We start from the raw sequence: 15,177 nt of genomic DNA, 5'->3' as shown, positions 1-15,177 counted from the left end.
AGTGTGGCACAGCGCTCGTTTGTCTCTGAAATGAAACATGGAAACCTCATTAAATGCACGGAGGAGAAGCCTGCAGTGCTCAGCTCCTCGCCGTGCCCGGCGCTTGTTTATCCTGCCAAAATTTCCCAGCACCAGGAGCCACTGTGGCGGCTCGCCCAGAGCCTTTACCTGCGCCTGGCGTGGGCTTTGGGCTGCTCCTGCCTTGGGATGGGGAGTGGATAAAGGCACCCTGATGTTCCTGGCTGTTTGTCCTCTGCAGGAAGAGGCTGTGCCTTGTGCGAGGGGCGAGTGCCAGGGATGTGCTGTGTGGAACAGCCCTTCCTGGAGCTGGGAGCTTGGGGCACGGCTTGGGGCAGCCGTGGCTCCAGCACCTGGGTGTTGGGGTGCCAGGACCTGTGCCCGTGTGGCCCGTGTGCTGGGGGGACGGATGGGCAGCGCTCCGTCCTTCTCCGGAGCAGCTGGCGAGCCGAGGGCAAGAATAAAGCTGGAAGTCTTTGTGGCAGGAATTCTGACATGGCAGCAGGCGAGGCTGAGCCGCGCCTCGGGTGCCACGGAGCCGAGCAGGCAGCACGTTTGGAGCTGCCACTTCCATGGTGGGCACCAAGGAGGAAGGCGCTGGGTCGTCGCAGCCGCTGTTCGGGGAGGATGTGCAGGGGCAGCTCTGGGTGCGGAGCGTTCCTTGCCTCTGGAATCTCGGTTATAGCCAGCCCTTGGTCTTTACATAATCACAGCTTGGGAGTCACCCTTTCCCTGCCCGTGGATCCCGCAGAAATATCCCCCAGCACACGCAGGCTGCCGCCATCATCCGCCAGCAGAGCCGCACCAAACGTTCAGGAATTCCATTTCCAGGCTCGTGCTCCTGCCTGCTCCCAGCTGCGCCTGAGAAGGGCTGCGGCAGCTCCTGGCCCTGGGAGGGGAGCGAGCTCGGCTTGGAGGGGATGGGGAGGAGGCGAGGGAGAGGATGTGATGGGGAGGAGGTGAGGAGCTGGCAGGGCTTGCCCAGATGTGTTCTCCTGTTGGCTGCATGGTGAGTATCCTGGTCTCCACCTTGCAAAGCCACCGAGTGGGTTGTGATGCCCTGGGAGCGTGGCCTGGCCATTGTGCAGGGCCAGGCGTGCGTGGCCTCTGGTGTGTCCCCTTGCCCACCCCTCGTGCCCGCTCGTTTGACCTCCCTGGGGACACGGTGCTGTCACTCTGGCTGGGTGATGTCACCAGATGTCCCCTTGGGACCTCAGGCGTTGTGTTCACATGGCCAAGACATGGAGGTGGGCTCTGGAGGGGAGGGAGAGGCCCTCACCTGTGGTCCCTGGGCTCGTTCCTCACCCCCAGAGCTGAGGGTCCCCAGCCTGGGGGGCTCAGGAGGTGGGGCAGGGCTGGGGGATCTCCAGCTCTGGGTCAGCCCCTGTGGGGATGGTGTGGTGGGGCTGGTGCCTCTCAGGAGCAGCCACGGGAGGTTCCGGAAGCAGGAATCCAGCCGGGAGAGCTTTTTTTTCCCAGGCAAGGGTTACAGCCTCAGCCTGGGTGCTGTCGTAATCGCTGGAGGTGGTTCAGGCCCTAATTTCCATGCAGATGCATTAAGGAGCAGGCGCTTGGAGCACGTTTGAGCCATGCCCTTACCCACAGAGGACCAGAGGCAGGCTCTCCTTCGCTCCCTCTTTGCTTTGTCAGGTCAGGAAGGGCCGTGGTGCTGAAGCCAGAGGGGCCGTGCCACCAGGGTGGGACTGGTGTGGCAGCCAAATTGCAGTGCCAGGGCAGGGAAGATGTTGTGGCAGGTACCTGCTGCTGTGCTGGGCACCAGCTGAAGGCCCCAGGCCCTGCTTGGCATTTCCTGACACGATTTCCACCCCCCTGAGACCGGTCCCTGAGGGGCACAGCGTGCGGGAGTCACGGCTTTAACCCTCTGGGCTGTGAGGAGGTGACATCCCGGGAGGACGAGCTGCTCTCCCAGGCACCCCTGAGCTCCCCTTGGAAGGGACCAGCCTCGGCCGCTTCCCTCCTCATCCTCCCACGGTGCTTGGAAGTGCCACTTCTCGCTCCATCAACTCCAAGGTCACTCCCTTGGTTAGCACAAAGCCTGTGAAGGTGTCCGGGGGATGAGGGCTTGGAGGCCGGAGGCTCCTCCAGCGTTCCCCACGTGCAGACAGGGTGTGATGGAATTTGTGTCCTCTCTTCAGCACGGAGGAACCATCAGGACTTGCCACCTACCTGCAATTGCCGGCCCGGTGCGTGCCAGGCTTTGGTTCCCTCTCTCCTTGAGCAGGGCAGGTGTCAAACACCCTTAATGAGGATAATAAATGAGCTGCGAGGTGGCCATTAGCCTGCTGCTCTCCTCAGCATCCCCGCAGCCCGGCTCCGCCGGGGGCTGGGGAAACCCTGCTGGCCCCTCCAGCCCCTTTGGAGCCCCACGGGTGTTCCGGGGGGTGGGGGGAGCCCCGGCAGGTCCTCGCCAGCCTTGGAGGGTGGGCACCCGGGCGGCCAGACCACCAGGGTCAGGAAAAGCTGCTGCTCCAGTCCAGTGAGCTCACAGGGGATGGCCTGAACCCCCCTGAAACACCAATTCCTCAGCATTTCCCCGGCTCTGTCAGGTTTCCACCCAGCTAAAGCACCGTGCTCAGCTCTGAGGGGCTTGCAGGCTTTGGCTGGGCTCGGGGCTGGCTGTGTGCTGCCAGCACAGGTGATGGACGTGCACGGAGAGCAGGAAAAGCCTCTTATCTCGGGAGGAAGAGCCCTGGCTGGCACGAAGCCGGTCCTTGTCTGAGACTGCTCCTAAATCTGCTTCTTAGAAAAGGACAGGCTCTTCCCCGGGAGGTTTTGTGCTGCTGGGGAGGTGATGGCATTGCTGAGCTGCTCGGGCAGGGCACACACCTGCACCTCTCCCGGAGATGGTGACAGATCCTGGGGACAGTTCGTGGCCCCTCTCTGGAGCGAGCAGGTGCTTGCAGAACAGCCCAGTGCTTTGCTGTGTCACTGAAGGTGCTGGAGCTCGGGAGGTCCAGCCATCAAAACTAGTAAATATTCTGAAGGGATGATAGCAAAATGACTTGCTTCTCCCAGCTCGAATAGAGATATTAATATTTCAATAGCTCTAGGTTGTAATTTACCACAATTTAGGAAGATTGAGCTCTGATAGCTTAAAACACCTGCCTTTCAGAGCCAGCCCGAGTGTCCAGCCCTGTGCTGGGCTCGGTGCAGCTCCCAGCTGGAGCCAGGCTGGGCTCCAGGCTGCGTTCCCAGCAGAAACTGTTCCATCTCAGCTCTCCCAGCCTTCCTCTTTTCAGGTTCATGTGAATTAATGCCCTCGATATGTAGGTTAGGGTCAGCACATCTGACCAGATGTGAGCAGTGATTTCTGGTTTAAAAATATTGCTGTGCTATTTCTAAATTTTTAATCTCTCCCAGTGATTTGGAGACAGTTTTATGAAACATGGAATTAGGATGGTGCTCAATGCTAAATGGTAAAGGAGATTATGAGGATTTAACTCTATACGTCTGTCACATAACTATTGCCAATCCCATAACCTCCATTTTCCATTAAAAATCCCTTTCCCCCTTTGACCCGAAAAAGCTTTATGGGTAATCTGAATTTCTCTGTTTACGAGGTATTTTTCCACTCCTCGCCCCAGCCCCTCACCCGTCCAGCTCTGAGCCCTCCTGGTGCTGCTGAGGATGAAGATGCTTCCCTGACAGGCTCTGGGTGCTCCAGGAGCCTTCTCAAGCTGTAATGTGGGATCTGGGGAGAGATCCCACATCGAGCACCGGGCACAGCCGGACGTCCTTGGTCCAAAGCCAGGCTGAAGGTGGCTTTTGCTGTGCCCTGGCTCCAGCCATCTTCTGCTCAGCTCAGGCTCAGCCACAAATAGCTCTGTGCTGCTCGTGCAGGCTTTGTTTCCCTTCCTCTGCCTGCAAATGTGCGTTTTTTTTCCCTTTCATGTATTTGGGAGAAGCACCGCGCCGCTCGGATGAAGGGAAATGCTGATTCATGACGACAAACCAGCCTGGAGATGTCACAAAATGACATCTGCAGGGCCGAGCGGTGGCCCCGTGGCTCTGCAAAGGCTCGGCTGGAGCTTTGCTCCTCTGTCCGTCCGTCTTTGGTGCTCGTCAGCCAGAGAGGGAAAAATAAATGGCTTTGTCTCCTTCCACCTGTGTGTGGACACAGGGAACTGGTGCGTGGGGAGACGAGGAGATGATTTTGTGACCTCTAAATTGGTTGTCTCGTGCGGTGGCACAGCTGGACCTCACTATCAGCTCATCCCTTCTGTGGCACAGAAGGCTCCGAGTGGGCACGGGAGGAACCTTGGTCATTTCTGGGGATGACTCCGTGCAGTGCACACAGAGAGCAAGAGTAAGATGCCAAAAGAGGCACCAGGCTGTGCATCCAGCTGGGAGAAGGATGGAGAGGACTCTGCCCCGAGAAGGGCTGAGGTGTCTCGGGGTCTCCCATCCCGAGCTGGTTGGGGACAGTGTGCATTGGGCTGGTGGCACAGCTCCCAGGCAGGACGGGCACCTGGCTGGAGGAGCTTGGCACGGAGATGGAGCCACCGTGGCCACTCAAGCAGCCCTTCCTCGGGCGAGCGGTCGCCTCTGGAGCCCAGGCGTGCGGATGAGGCTTTCCTTCTCCCCTCTGCTGCCGTCCCCTCCTCCCCAAGTTAAGGAATCGAGGTCAGGGAGGGTCCCCCGTGGCTCGTTCTGAACGGGCGGCACGGTGCTGATCTGCTTATTGGCTCTGCGGCACCGCGGGCGTGCGCTCAGCCGCGCTATTAATACACCCGCCGAGGGCCCTTCCCAGATCCCTGTCCTTCCGCCCACTTGGAAAGAGTGCAGCTAAAAAAAGAAAGCGGATCTAAGTGACTGGGGGCCTCCTCTTCCTTATTTATAGCCAACTTCGCTGGCTTGGCTTGGGAAGGGGGAGCTCGTGGTCCTGGAGAGCGGGAAGGAGGGACCGCAGGAGTTGGATGCAGAGGTCCATTCCCTACTTCCCAAGAAGGGAAGTGCTGTTCTCCAGCGGCGAGAGCTGCTCCTGGGCATGCAGGTGGCCACAAGCTCTGCTTGGACTGTGCCCCTGAACCCACCTCAGTCCTCGTTTGGATGGTGCAGGGGTGCCCAGGAGAAGCTCGGGCTGAGGGCAGGGTGGATGTGAGCGTCCCTGCCTGTGGCTCTGGGAGAGGGGAGCAGCTCTGATCCCGGTTTTCCATCCCCTCTCCTGGTTTGGAGGCAGTGGCCGGGTGGCAGGGGAGGTCTCTGCCCTGCCTGGCAGTGGTGTGCACTGGGTGTGTTGGCACTGCTGTGCTGGATGGGGCTGCTCCAGGCCGGGGATCACCGGAATGTCGGGGCTGGCACGAGGAGCAGTGTTGGTGGTCGTGCTTGGCGTGGCGTCCTCGGGGCCGTGGGTGCTCAGAGCCAGCTGGGCACCCCTGGGGAAGCCTCGGGGGCTGCCCGGGGTGTTCATCCTCACCTGCACAGCCCCAGCTGTCCTGCCGAGGTGCCCGTGATCCCTGATCCGTGCTGGCAGCAGGAGCGCTGGCCTGTGAAGGTGGGCTGTGTGCTTCCAGCCGTGCACGGATGCTCTGCGCTCCCCTGCTCTGCACGCAGGGCTCAGGGGCTGTGCCGGGGGTTCTCTGTGCCAGGGGGTCTCTGTGCCAGGGGTCTCTGTGCTGGGGGATCTCTGTACCAGGGGGGTCTCTGTACCAGGGGGGGTCTCTGTGCCAGGGGGGCCTCTGTGCCAGGGGGTTCTCTGTACCAGGGGGGTCTCTGTGCCAGGGGTCTCTGTGCCAGGGGGTTCTCTGTACCAGGGGGTTCTCTGTGCCAGGGGGGGTCTCTGTGCCAGGGGGTTCTCTGTACCAGGGGGTTCTCTGTGCCAGGGGGGGTCTCTGTGCCAGGGGGTTCTCTGTACCAGGGGGTTCTCTGTACCAGGGGGTTCTCTGTGCCAGGGGGGGTCTCTGTACCAGGGGTCTCTGTGCCAGGGGTTTCTGTGCTGGGGGGTCTCTGTGCCAGGGGGTCTCTGTACCAGGGGGGTCTCTGTACCAGGGGGGGTCTCTGTGCCAGGGGGGTCTCTGTGCCAGGGGGTCTCTGTGCCAGGGGGTCTCTGTGCCGGGGGGTCTCTGTACCAGGGGGGTCTCTGTGCCGGGGGTCTCTGTGCCAGGGGTCTCTGTACCGGGGGGGTCTCTGTGCCAGGGGTTTCTGTGCTGGGGGGTCTCTGTACCAGGGGGGTCTCTGTGCCGGGGGGGGTCTCTGTACCAGGGGGGTCTCTGTGCCGGGGGGGGGTCTCCGGCGATCCCCGCAGTGACCCCCGCCGTTGTGGCCTCTGCTTTGCCCGCAGCACACGCTGAAGATGTTGGAACCAGCCTCTACTTTGTGAACGACTCCCTGCAGCAGGTCACCTTCTCCAGCACAGTGGGGGTGGTGATCCCCTGCCCGGCAGCAGGGTCACCCAGCGCCGTCCTTCGGTGGTACCTGGCCACAGGTGACGACATCTACGATGTGCCCCACATCCGGCATGTCCATGCCAATGGGACTTTGCAGCTCTACCCCTTCTCGCCATCAGCCTTCAACAGCTTTATCCACGACAACGACTACTTCTGCACCGCAGAGAACTCGGCTGGCAAAATCAGGAGCCCAAACATCCGTGTTAAAGCAGGTAGGAGCCGCCTGTGGGCGCTGGGCTGTGCACGAGGGGCTGGTTCCTCCCTGCTCTGCCCCGTGGGCTGCCAGCTGGCCCATCAAGGGCAGAACCGGGGCTGCTGCCTTGGGTTCTTGCAGCAGGATGGAGCAGGGCAGAGCCTTGGGTGGGATGTGCAGCTTGGAGGTCTCCAGGAGTGTCTGGAGAACGTGGTGTGGCCGCAGCCTGGTGGCAGGAGAGTTCCTCTCCCTCTGAACCGGGATTGTCTCGCCCAACCACTGACCGAGGCTTTTCCCAGCTGTGGGAGGGGCTGGGCCACATCTGTCCGTGCTGGGGGCCCCCTCAGTGTCCCACAGCCCGGCTCCCACTGCAGCACCCAGCCTCAGCTTGCCAAGGCTTATTAAGAACAACAAAAAAATTAAATAAATAAAAAAAAAGGAGGAATATGGCAAAGAGCTGATTCCAAAAGCCATTACAGTAAATTATTGACCAGGCTGAGGAGGGCTAATAGCCCAGGAATGGCTTCATTATGTAACCTATTAAAAGTGGGGCTAGCAGAGGGAACGTGACAGAAGTGACTACAGGGTTTTTTATTTTAATACCTTGTACTGTGGAGTAAATTGGTATTAACCCCCTTCTGCAGAGTGAATTATTTACCAGCACTCTCAGGTTACCTATAAACCACAGAGTGGTGGAGGAGCAGATGGGGTGTAGTAAATGTGGAGCTGCTGCTCCCCTCGTGTGGGCATGGTGGGGCTGGCTCTGCTGGGATCCCTCGTGCCCAGAGCTGCCCTGGGATCAGAGAGGGAATCCTGGCTCTCACCCCGCTCTCCCTCCAGGGCTGAATGCACCCCTGCAGCTGGGCTGGGAGCTCAGCCTCCCCCTCTGTTAGCAGGAGATGTGGATGTCCAGTGGGGCCACCAGGATGTCCCCAGCTCCTGGAGCTGCTCCGCCTCTCTGGCGGTGGAAATGGTTGTGGAACATTCCCCAGCTGCTGCTCCCTCCTGGCCATCCCACATCCCAGTCACTCTCCAGTGCTTCCTAATGGCAGCGCAGCACAGAGAGCCAATTACAGCTGGAGAAAGCAAGCAATTAAATAAAATGCAGTGGAAACTGAAAATCTGAGGGAAAAAATAATCTCTGGAAGTCTTGGGAAAGCTGTTGGCGAGCACATGGAGCAAATTTCTCCAGCCAGGGGAGAGGTTTAAGTGGGCTGGTTGTGGCTGTGGGTTATTCCTGCTGGCAGGAAAAGCTTGGAGCCCTGGCTGTGGGGCTGGCACAGGTCAGGGATGCAGTGGGGCTGTGTCCGGGGTCTGTCCCCAGCTGGGGTGCTCGTGGTGGCAGGGAGCATTCAGGATGCTCCTCGTGGTCCCTGCTGGCCTTTAAAGCCTGTGAATAAACCTCAGCTCCAGGTGATTAAGGAAGCTTTTGCTGGTTAATCTGCTTTGGCTCCTCAGCCCCTTTCCGTGGCAGCTTCTCCCCGTGCCCTCGTGGCACATCTCTGAGCAGGGAGCCCCGAAAGCCCAGAAACCAGGGTGGAAATGCTGCCACCCTCTCGCTGCTGGCCTGCCTGTGTGAGGTGTGGGATGCAATGCCCACAGGCTCTTCCCACCCGGGGAAAACACCTTCCTTCTGGGGCTGCTGAGGGCTTTGTTGCGGTGCTCCTGCTCTGGCCAGCTGTTAGATGACAAAGTGAACGTGCATTTGTCATGATGGCAATCGTGTCCGTGTCCTACAGGGCACAATTATTGTCACAGTAAAAAAGGGAGCTGGCCTCAACTGCATTTTGTACTTAAATTTCAGGAGTTTGCGGTGTCTGTGTGGCTGGGGTTGGTGACATCTCTTTGTCTTGCTGGAGAGGCTGAGGTGCCTCTCAAACCTGGACTGCTGCTGGTCCAGGGAGCAGCACGGAGCTGTCAAAGGGATGTGCATCTCCCTGAGAAATAGGGCACGAGCTGGGAACATGGAAAATTGTCATCTGCTTGCCTTAAATATTCCTGCTGGGGCTTTGGGGGGGTCCCAGGCTCCGTGCCACGGGCTGTCTCTCCCAGGATGCATTTTCAGCATCCAGAGGTGAAACACACATTACAACTACAAAATGTCCTCGGTCCCCACACTGAGTCTGGCAAGCTCAGGTGACGCTGGGGACCGTGGCAGGTCCCAGCAGCAGCAGCTGGGCCAGGTGTCCCTCTGTCCCAAGCCCAGCACCGCGTTCCCCAGCGGAGAACCCCCTCCTTCCCCGGGAAGGTGTTTGGGATGGAAGCAGCGTGTGGCTGGGTGGGTTGGTTTGTTTGGGAAACGTGGGATTCTAGCAAAAGGAAATGTGTTTTCCTCCAGCACTGTCATGCTACCAACCATCTGCTTTCCTCCACAGTTTTCAGGGAACCGTACACCGTTCGGGTGGAGGACCAAAGGTCGATGCGTGGAAACGTGGCTGTTTTCAAGTGCCTCATCCCCTCTTCAGTGCAGGAATATGTTAGTGTTGTATCCTGGGAGAAAGACACCGTTTCTATCATCCCAGGTAAGAGAGGAGCACCTGTTCTCTTGGAAATCTGACCTGCTTTGCCATGTGTGACATTTGCTGTCGTGGAGGCTCTGGTTTTTGGCTCGTTGTCTGTAGCTGTGCCACCCAGCAAAGGCTTTCATTGGTGATTTTGCAGCCCCAGGCTGGGAAGTGCTGCTGGTGTGAGCAGAGCTGTGGTGCCCAGGCTCTCCTGGCTGCTCTGGCCGTGTGTCCCCAGGGTGAGGGATGCTCGGTGTCATTATGGCAGCACTCGTGCCCCGTCCTGGTTTCTGCAGGATGCGTTGAGTACCTGGCACTGGCACCTGGACAACAGGGACAGCACCTGCCCGTGCTGCCCGTGTCGGACTGCTGCACTCAGAGCTGGTGTTTGTCTTGTCAGGTCCAGTCAAAATTCCACCTTTTCCTGTCAATTTTCACAACTGATTCGACCACGGGGAAAGGAACTTGGTAAAAATGCCATCGCCTCCCTTTTCCCTGTGATGGAACCTGCCTGGCCTGCCTGTCCCATGTCTGGGCCACGTCCCACTCAGAGCTGACTTCCCTGCGTGGGGAAGGGGCTGTGGGAGGGACAGCATCTCCCACCTCTGCGCAGGGACTCTGCAGGTCCAGGTGTTTTCCCCAGGTATTTCCCTGGGATTTTTTGGCAGGTGTTCCTGCCTGGCCGTGGCGGGTTCTGGGCACAGCGTGGGGCCAGCTCCGTGTCCCCGTGTTCCGGGGTGACCCCGTGGCTCCTCCGCGGAGCCGCTGTCGATGCGCAGCGTGTGTGAGCTGCTGGTAAAGCAATCAATAACTGCTTCCCCCGGGGGATCCAGAGGGAATTAAAGGATTTTGCCCAAAGTGAGCGCTCTGCGCTTGATATTTGCTCACAGGTCAGAAAGTCCCGGGGCTGCTCCGCGTCTCTGCGCTGCCACGGGGAGCAGAGGCCAGCGGGAGCGGGGCTGGGGCTGGCAGGAGGAGCAAAGTGCTTCACCTGGAGGGGGGTGATCTGTTCTCCTGGGGGCTGTGGTGGCTCTTGCTGGTGGGCTGTGCCCCCTGAGTGCAGCCAAGGTGCTGATCCAGCAGAGCCCACGTGCCTGGAGGTGCCTGGGCTGGTGGTACCTGGGCAGGCACCCTTTGGCAGGGGACAGACGGGCACGGTGCCCTTGCCAGCCGTTCTGTGGGTGTGGGAACACGAGGTGGATTTCTGTGTGGTGGGTGGGAACGAGGAGCTGGTGGTGCCCACCCCCTGGGGCGCTCCTGGTGCATTTTGGGCAACGCAGGTGATGCTCTGGTGCCTCTGATGAGTGGGACAGCAGGTCCATCAGCAGGACGGCCTGGGCTGCTGTTTCCTCCGTGGTTTGGGAATCCTTTGGTCTGGGATTCTGCAGGATGGAGCCCGTGTGGCCGGCGGGCTCAGCGGCGGGTTTGCCAACTGAGCATCCGTGCACTCGCGTGATCCTAACCAGACTTGTTCCCAAGTTTGCTGTGGCAGTGGATTTTTTAATATGATGATTTAATTAGGGTGGAACGATTTTAACATTCTAAAGCAATAATTACCCTAAAGACAGAACATATAAATTGTGTTACAGTGCAGAGTCAACACAAGCAAACATGTTTTGCCGTTGGATTACAAATATAGTATCTGCCTGAAGCTTATTTTTTTTGTTGCTGGTGTGTTAGAGCTAAAACTGGCTTTGCTGTTACCAAAAATATGTTTTTTCCTGACCTCTGCTGAACCTCTGCGTCTGCCCTGATTCTGAGTGAGGAGGATGAGGGGAGGGAACGGGGTGGAGGTGAGGAGGGCTGGGATGTGGGGCGGTCCCTGCTGGTCACGGTGCTGGGTTCTGCCCGGTGAGACGCTGGGCTGTGCAAGGACTGCAGCTCTGCACCTGAGCTGGGAGCTGTGCTGCCTCTGTGTGCTCACAGCTGCCTCTGGAACGTGCTGCTCTCGCCTGACTCCAGCGTGCCAAACCCGCTGCTTTCCCCAAAACTTTGCTCCAGTGCTCCCTGTGGAAAGCTGGGCATCTTCCCAGCAGCCCGAGGTGCAGCAGGGGAGGAGCAGTCCTGATGTGCAGAGCAGGGAAAATCTCCATCCGGACTTCTTGGTGGCAAAAAGCTCTTCTGAAGCAACTGTTGTCATAGTAAATGTCTTTTCCCCAACCAAACCAAAACACCTGCAGCTGAGAAATAGGGGCAGTGAGTGTTTCCCCTGGGACTGCTCTTGTGAGCTCAACCTCTGCCTCCACACGTGGCTGGGGGAAACCTTTTGTGAGCTTTCTTGGGTTCTAGGAAGAAATTCTCCTCTGGCACAGGTTGTCCAGAGCAGCTGTGGCTGCCCCATCCCTGGCAGGGTCCAAGGCCAGCTTGGACAGGGCTTGGAGCAGCCTGGGACTGTGGGAAGTGTCTCTGCCCATGGCAGAGGGAGGAACAAGGTGGACTTTAAGGTCTCTTATAACACAAATTGTACTTTAATTCTATGACTGAATCATCTTTTTTTTTTTTTTTTTTCTTAATTGGGATTACAGCGCTCCCAACCTCTCATATTTTTTCAGCCAGACCTTGTTGCTCTCTTGGTGGCTGCAGAACCTTGGTGGTGCCTTGCTGGCGAGAGCCCAGCTGGAGAGCTGCTGCCTCCCTCTCCGGGGTGTGGGTGACGAGTTGTGCTGTTTGGTTAACTTGGCAACACCGTAACATACCCCGAAATCAAAGATAAACTCTTTATGGCAGGTTATCCTGCACGTAAATCATCATTAGTGCAGCTCATTTTTGTTCAGTGCCCACCTGACTGTGCTGCTGTGTGTTTAGAGAAGTCAAGGGTTGCAGAGAAATTACAGGGTTTTCAAAAACCCATTTGCCTTGCTGGCGCTCACATCAGAATCAATCTTGCCTCGTGTTGCAGCCTTGCCACAGACACAGCCCCGCTCCCAGGGCTCTGCTGCTCTGCCTGGCAGGGCAGCCCCTGGGGCAGGACAGGGCCTGGGGGGACAATCACACCTCAAACTGCTGCTCCTGGTGCATCCTGTGTGTATTGGAGGAGCTGGACGGGAGCACGGAGAGTTTTACACACCCTTCACCCCTCCTCCACGGAGTGACAGTGAGAAAATCCTGCTGCAATATGCTTTAAGAACTCGGCGTTGTAAACAGCTTTTCTTTAATCATTTTATTATTATTTTGTGTGGCAGTGTGGAGCCCAGGTGTGTGGGCACTCCTGGGGTGCCTGTCCAGCTGCAGTTTGCAAAAACAGCGCAGGGAGCTACTGGTGACACCACAAAGTGGGGTTTGAGCAATTTCAGCCCCTCCCCAGCTGTTGCAAGGTGTTCATTTGGGCACTGCTTGGCTTTTACAACCCTCTGAGCACACACGTGCCCGTGGACTCGCTCCCAAATCGTCCCCAGCTGGCTCAGGGATGTCACCTTGTCCAGCTTTGCCTTGCTGGGCACAGATGTCACCTGTCCAGGCTGTGCCAGTGGGAAAAACAGCACTGGGGCTGGCGAGGGCAGTGGGATTTGGAGGCAGTGAGCATTTCCAGCCTGGCAAAGCCAGAGCTGAGCAGTTATTTGCTTCTTCAGTGTTGTGTACTTGATAGGTTGTGTTGGAAAAAAATCTAAATAGAGCACTTGTCAAGGTACCAGCGTTTCTAAGGGTGCTGCCTTTGTCACCAGCCTAATACAAATCCTCTGAGGGCTGCGCAGATGAGGATGTACTTAATCACTGGTTATCCACAAAGCCTCTTCTCTGGAAAGCAAAACGTAAAGCTTGCCAGAAGGAAGGAGCTGGGAAAAAAAAAAAATTGAGTTCTGTGAAGTTTTAGAGGTGTTTTTGTGTGTGTCTTGTGGGCTGAGCCTTTCAGGAGTTTCCAAAATATCTCTGCCTGAGTTAATCTGTTTGTGGTGCTGCAGCTGTGAGCTTCGTTTGACCTGTGTGGCTCTTTCTGTCCCATCCTCTGATGTCCCCAGGGCTGGTTCTGGGGTCCTGAAGCTCCTCTGAGCAGCTCTTTGGTGGTGTGGGCACTAAAGGGCAGCAGCATCCTCGCAGTTCCCTGCAGTCAATCCCCCCCCAGAGATGTTCTCTGTCCTCTTCTGCACCTCGCCACTGCTACTCTGTTTTTCTCCGAAATTACAGAAGTGGAACTGCACACAAATCCCACTGTAATCCATCCCAGGACGTGGCAAGTCCAGGGACAGGCAGGAGGCTGGATTTCTGAGATTTCTGGGATTTCTGAGATTTCTGGGATTTCTGGGATTTCTGGGATTTCTGGGATTTCTGGGATTTCTGGGATTTCTGGGCTCAGCATTCCCCCGGGCAGGAGCTGCGTGCCGAGGGGCACGGGGGGATGAGGCAGGACCGGGATAATTCGGCATTGTCCTTGTGTCAATGGGCTCATTCTGGGGGACATCGGGCTCCCGTTACTGGGGAAAAGCTGGAAGCTGGGACAGAATAAACACGGCCAGGCGAAAGGCTGCCCTTGTTTGTGTGTTTGGCATCGCGGAGAGCTTTGAGGTGGACAGGACTTGCTGAGGGCTGTTTCGGGTGCGTTTGGCCCGAAAGTGGGATGACCCCGGCTGGTTTAAAGCAGGAGGCTGTGAGCTGGAGCGTGCCGGGCGCGGGGCCACCCCACTGCTGTGTCCCTGCTGTCCCCTGGCCTGTCCCCGGCTGTCCCCTGCGGCCGAGCACGGCGCTGGTGGCTGTGCCCCGCTCCGAGAGAGGGGGGACCCGCCTGCCCCGCCTGCCCCGCTCCCTGCCGGCGTGTGCAGGCAGAAATCCCCGCACGGGCACCGCTGGGCACACGGCTTGGCCCTTCCAGCTGGCTTCTGCCACTTGTGCCCGGGACGGGCAGAGCCGCAGCGCGGAGCCGCCTGATGTGATCGGAGCGAGCGGCGTCCTGTCCTTCCCTGTCTGCGGGTGCTGCAAAACCTTTTCCCCTGTCGGCCTCGAGATCTCCAAAGGTGTCCTGCCTTCTCCCCCACCCCTTGCCACCCTCTCTGGCTGTGACATGTGCCCAGACCTGTTACAGAGGGAAGTAGCTCCAGGCGTTATTCTCACCAAGTGGGGTGAGATTCTGTCTGAAATCATTTCATCCTTCCCCAGAGACTTGGCGTGAATTTTATCTAATCGCCATGGCAACAGATAAAAAAAGGTGTGAGCACATCTCCTTTTGCTGTGATAATTCAGATTTATATATTCAGATCAGATTGGAGTTAGAGATTTTAAAAGGAGCAGATGCAGCAGAAGGTGTGACTGCAAATAATGTGGCGAGAACGTTTGATGATCCTGCCCTTTAAGAGGGGAGAGCGCTTTCCCGCAGGTTTTTTTGGAATATAATTATTCCATCAAATCCACTTTAACAAGGACTCATTATAGCCCTGATAATGCAGAGTCACGTTGGAGACAATCTCCACACGCATGCACACACGGCACACGCAGGGACCACAACAAGTAAACAGCAGCCTGTGCACAGCCCGGGCGCTGCCCCGGTGCCCCTGTCACCTCCTGGTGCCCCTGCCACCTCCTGGTGGCCCAGTTCCACAGCTCCCAGCCTCCTGCAGCAGGACCCAGGTGGGGATTTGGTGACACTGAGCTCCCCGCCTGTCCCAAAGCAGCTTTTGCTGTGCTGTGGCAGCGGCTGCAGGAAAGGGAAGCTTTGGCTGAGAGCAGCAAAAGGAATCACACACTCATGGGATGGTTTGGGCTAGAAGTGACCTCAGACCATCTCATCCCACCCCTGCCATGGCCAGGGACACCTTCCACTACCTCAGGTGGCTCCAAGCCCTGTCCATCGTGGCCTTGGACATTTTCAGGATGGGGCAGCCGCAGCTGCTCTGGGCACCTGTGCCAGGGCTGTCCTGCAGGGCACCTCCAGCCACCCCGAGGCACAGCTGTGCTGTAGGGAAGGGATGAACAGCGGGCAGAGAGAGGGTGGGATGGGTGCCTGAGGGTCTGGACATCCCACGGGAGGCAGGTGGGCTGTAAATCTCTTCCTGGAGTGCAGAGAGCAGGAGGAGGAAGAGTTCAGCTGGAGGGGATGTGTGGAGGAAGGATCTGCTGATCTCCTGCG

General features: G+C 58.0%; 1 protein-coding gene across 3 annotated transcripts in view; it reads left to right on the top strand.

The window, feature by feature from the left end:
* DSCAML1 (DS cell adhesion molecule like 1) overlaps window positions 1–15,177 on the top strand; it is a 96,140-nt gene that overhangs the window by 2,398 nt on the left and 78,565 nt on the right. For 2 of the 3 annotated variants that reach the window (XM_053997133.1, XM_053997132.1), the window contains exons 2-3: window positions 6,320–6,637; window positions 8,994–9,140. In XM_053997133.1, the coding sequence (XP_053853108.1) occupies window positions 6,320–6,637; window positions 8,994–9,140 (465 nt within the window). Of the gene's footprint in view, window positions 1–6,319; window positions 6,638–8,993; window positions 9,141–15,177 lie in introns of those variants that run through there. The other variant, XM_053997134.1, reaches the window with a different exon arrangement.

Source organism: Vidua macroura, chromosome 22 (genome assembly GCF_024509145.1).
Source record: "Vidua macroura isolate BioBank_ID:100142 chromosome 22, ASM2450914v1, whole genome shotgun sequence".
Classification (NCBI taxonomy): Eukaryota; Metazoa; Chordata; class Aves; order Passeriformes; family Viduidae; genus Vidua; species Vidua macroura.
The sequence above is the reverse complement of the archived record's forward strand: the minus strand, read 5'-3'. Positions and strand labels throughout refer to the sequence as shown.